The following is a 4,251-nucleotide window of genomic DNA, read 5'->3' on the forward strand; positions in this document are numbered from 1 at the left end:
CAGGAACTGCCTCCGTGGGAGCTGGCCAGGCAGTGCCTGGGAAGTCTTTTAAGCCTCTAGCGGTGTACTGTTACATGTTCTGTGGCTGAAGTATTAAAAAAATAAAGTCTGGAAAATATCGTAAGAATGATTAACATTGTCCCAAAGTGAAAGGCATATAGGCGGATCCTTCATTCTGGGACACCTGATCTGAGTCTCGTTGACGTTAGATGGCGTCTGCTGCACTTACGGGTTGGACCAGGAACGTCTGCAAGGAGAGGGGCCCCTGCCCACCTGTCCTTGCGGTGGGCTCCTTCTTCCAGTGGCTGCCCCATTTGATGCCCAGCTCCTGGCCGTACTCGTCCCCGTACCAGACCAGCAGCTCACAGCCAGGCTGGATGGCCCGGCAGGTCCGGTAGAAGATCTGCCTGTGGTACTGAAAGGCCACCAGGTTCTGCTCCTCTTCATCCCGGGCACAGTTCACATACCTGGACTTGACAGGATGGGAGAGAGGGACCGCTGGGAGCGGACACAATGGTCGCGTCTGGCCCTGCTCCCTGCTGACGCTCAAGGTTCTGCCCACTCCCTCAGCTCCGCTCCGGGAGCCTTGTTCGCAGTATCACACCAACTATCTCCCTGCGCCCAGCTGACGGCGGTCACCCTGTAGACAATGCCCCTCCCTGGCCCAGTCTGTCGTGTTCCGAAGCCCATGCACACCTCCACATTGATGGCTACAGACGCGGAGAACTGCAGCATCGCCAGACTCTAAATTAATGTGTTTTATGCCACAGAACATGGTCTTTGGTGATGGATTGTGCTTCTAAGTAACTGCACATCATTCGACATTCAGCCCAAGGCTGTCTTCTGAGAGGCCTTTCTCTAATCTCCCCGACCGTTACCTAAGTGTGCGGTAGTTCTCTGACTCCCCCAGGTCCCCTGGAAACATGGACGTCTCTTTGTCTTAGCTCATTCTCATTCTGTACCAAAACAGACTGAGTTCTCAAGGAGACGGGCTAGATCATGAGCTGACACCCACCAACAGCCTGTGGCTCAGCCTACGCAGGTTGCAAGCACCCTTTAATCTCACTCGCTCTGGGAGATTCCTGGTCTCCAGGATTAAAAGTCCTTTGCTTTAGGTCGTGTTGCCAGTCTTGAAATACATGAAAATTACAGTTAAATCTTCCTTTCAGAAACTGTTTAATGTCTGTCTCCAGTAAGTCCATAGCCTCCAGGAATACACGGGCTGTGGGGCCCAGCCCTGAACAGCAGTGTGTCAGCTGGGCACAGGAAGCGCACGATAAGTGTTGATTAGAGAAATGAAGTCAGGCAGAGCCAGGGAGACCAGGGGCCTCGATGTCTGTCCCTACGTCTGTCTAGCACAGACGCTTATGCATGGGGGACATAGGTTGCCATCCCCCCTTTCTAAGTGTCTCAAGACTTGAAAGAGAGTCGTACGAAGAAAAAGGACAGAGGTGTCAAATCTGTTGAGGGAGGCCTGATGAAAAGGAGGCCGCTCTCGGCTGTGAGACTCGCTCTCTGAAGCCAAACACTGCTGGCCTTACCTCATCCAGTTGGCCCAAGATTCATCCTTTCCGTCCACATACTCGTAGCAGTTCCTCCCCTTGGTGATCTGAGTTTCAGAAGAAGAAGTCACTCCTCGGTTAATAAACAGAGGGATGATTTTACCCCCCTCATTGCTTGTTCAACAGTCAGTGTGCTGGAACATGACACACCCTTTGTCAGCGTCTACACCGACACGGATTGTTAGTGAGGGCAGAGGCAGGAGCCTCTTTGTCTCCGTCTACTCTGGCCCCCCTTTCCCTCTGATCTTCAGCCTGACCTCCAGCCCCATGCAGAGACCACGCAGGACACACAGCTGGCTATCACCCACAGGGTTTCCTAGCATGTCCTACCAAGCCACAGCGGGAGGCAGGGGAGCAAGGACAGGCCGGGGGCTGGGTGCATCTTACCAGCCAGGAATAGCCGCTGTGGGCTCCATCCTCATCTTCCGTCACCTGGCCCTCATAGGGGCCAAAGTGTAGGCCCAGCGGCAGCTCAGACGCCTCGTTCCACACTCCGAGCCCAGCCGCAGGGATGCTGGAGGGCCCAATTCTCAGCCCAGGGGGCAGAGTGAGGGCTGAGCGATTGGGGTGCCCTCTGTCCACGGGACTGTCCTTTACAAATGTTGGCGCCCCGTGAGCTGCACAGCTATCAATGAAGAAGTTCTGACACTTCTCACAATCTGAGGAGGGAGCAGTAGGGATTAGGGTACAGGAGCGCGAAGAGCCCACACCTCAATTCTGTTCACCAAGATATTAGAGAAGGAAACTGTTTGGGGACCAGGACCTAAGACTTCCTCTGAGGATGGGAGGGTCACTCACAAAGGTAGTCGTCATCCTGGGGCTCGCCAATCTCCTGGTACGTGAGGCCTTTCCTTTCTCGCAGGCTGTACATCTTCACCTCAACCGCCTTTGTCCTGGGCTCTGCAGGGGAGAAGATAGGTGGGTGAGTTGCTTTGGAACTCAGTGAGAGTCCCGGCCTTGCCAGAAAACATGAGGTCTCCTCCCATTAAATCCTCACTGTCTGCAACAGACTGATTTTCCTGTAACTGTTGCTCCAGAAAGCTAGCCTCCCCACACATTGACTACAGATGCTTAACACATCTGTAAAAGGGAGGTTCCAACTCCACTCAGTATCAGGTTGATGTCACACCTTTTCTACTTAAAGACATTTGTCACGTGTTTGCTCATTCTGAAAATATGTGTTGAGCTGTATCGTGAGTTAGGCACTGAGTCAAGGCAAAAACGCTGAAGGTTTCGTCCCTAACATCACACATGGGTTTCTGGCACAACTGGCATGCGTCAGCTTCTTGATATTCAATACAATGCTTTCAAACAATACATGGGCTCGAGACCATTTTATTTTACAGATTACGAATCTGGACCGTAGAGAAATTTTGAAGATTTGCTCATGCCAAGTGTTTCCATGTGGATTATAATCCAGTTCTGTGACTTAGAAGTTAATTACATTCAATACTGCATCCAACTTCTGGTCTCTAGCTTAAACCCAGGCACACAGACCATGCTCATGGACCTTTCCCGAGGCATTGGAGGAACTGGTCCCCGGTTATTTCTCTTACCTAGTTTCTGTCTCAAGTGCCCAACAGAGGTACTTGCTTCTGCAGGCGGCCACGTCGGCTGCTGGGGCTGCTCTGAGCCACGGGTGCTCTGCAAACATGCTGTTCCTGATGATTCCTTCAAACTAGATTCGGTGCTTGGTGGTGCCCCAGGCGTTCCCTTTAATGTGAGAGTCATATATGATCGGGCAACACGCATTTCTTTAGTGCTCCGGCATGTGGCATCTCACATACATGTCCTTAGCTACAGCTTCAACAACCCTGAGGTATGTGCGAGCCAGAGGACTCAGGCGAAGAGGAAAGGCCTAGTCAACAGTGAATCCATGACCACAACTCACACCTTCAGCCGCCTTCCTTTCTCTCAAACGTCTCTGTGTACGTGTGAGTGAGGAAGGGAGAAGGCTTGGTGGAAAGTCATGGGTTGAGCTGTGTCCCCCCAAAATATGTGTCAACTTGGCTAGTCACGATCTCCAATACTGTGTGCTTGTCCTCCATTTTGTAATGTGTTATACATCCTAGCCTCTATAAACCAAATCAAACCAAACACACTGCCGTCGAGTCGGACCCGACTCAGAGCAACCCCTCCTTGGGTTTCTGAGGTGGTATCACTAGGGAAGTAGATGGCACAACCTTCCTTCCGAGGAGTGGCTAGTGATTTGAACCACCAGCCTTCTGGGTCTCTGGGGTTATTGTCCCATTTGGGAGTGGCTAGTCTGTTACTTTAACAAGGCAGGATTAGGTTATGTCAATGAGGATTAAGTTGTTTGTTCAGGACTGTGGTGTGATGCATCACCCTCCCTTGGGTCACACCATTTATCTTAAAAGACATAAGAGGAGAGAGGAGCAAGTAGAGAAGGGGGACTTCACTGCCACTAAGAAAGAAGAGCCAGGCGTGGAGTGCATCCTTCGGACCCCAGGATGCTGGCACCGAGAACCTCCTAGACTCAGGGGAAGATGGATGCAAATAGACATGCAGAGCTCCAAAGATCGCTGCCCACAGACGTTCAAAGGAGGCAAGGGCCTTCCGCAAGAACCAAAGAGAGAGGAAACCTTTCCCCAGAGCCGGTGCCCTGATTTCGGACACTAGCCTCCTACACTGAGGGAACGGATGTCTCTTTGTTAAAGCCACCCATCTG

The 4,251-nt window shown here is 51.9% G+C and overlaps 1 protein-coding gene across 1 annotated transcript; it reads right to left on the bottom strand.

Annotated features, from left to right (window-relative positions):
* Positions 1-229: 229 nt before the first annotated feature.
* Positions 230-3,275, bottom strand: LOC103213575 (probable histone-lysine N-methyltransferase PRDM7; the record flags this gene model as incomplete). The annotated part of the gene is made up of 5 exons (XM_007959318.1): positions 230-467; positions 1,542-1,609; positions 1,950-2,221; positions 2,361-2,462; positions 3,119-3,275. Coding segments are annotated over 5 exons (837 nt in total), but the record flags the coding sequence as incomplete, so codon positions are not given.
* Between the last annotated feature and the right edge of the window lie 976 nt (positions 3,276-4,251).

Source organism: Orycteropus afer, unplaced genomic scaffold (assembly GCF_000298275.1).
Source record: "Orycteropus afer afer isolate SDZICR_OR568_19922 unplaced genomic scaffold, OryAfe1.0 scaffold09348, whole genome shotgun sequence".
Classification (NCBI taxonomy): domain Eukaryota; kingdom Metazoa; phylum Chordata; class Mammalia; order Tubulidentata; family Orycteropodidae; genus Orycteropus; species Orycteropus afer.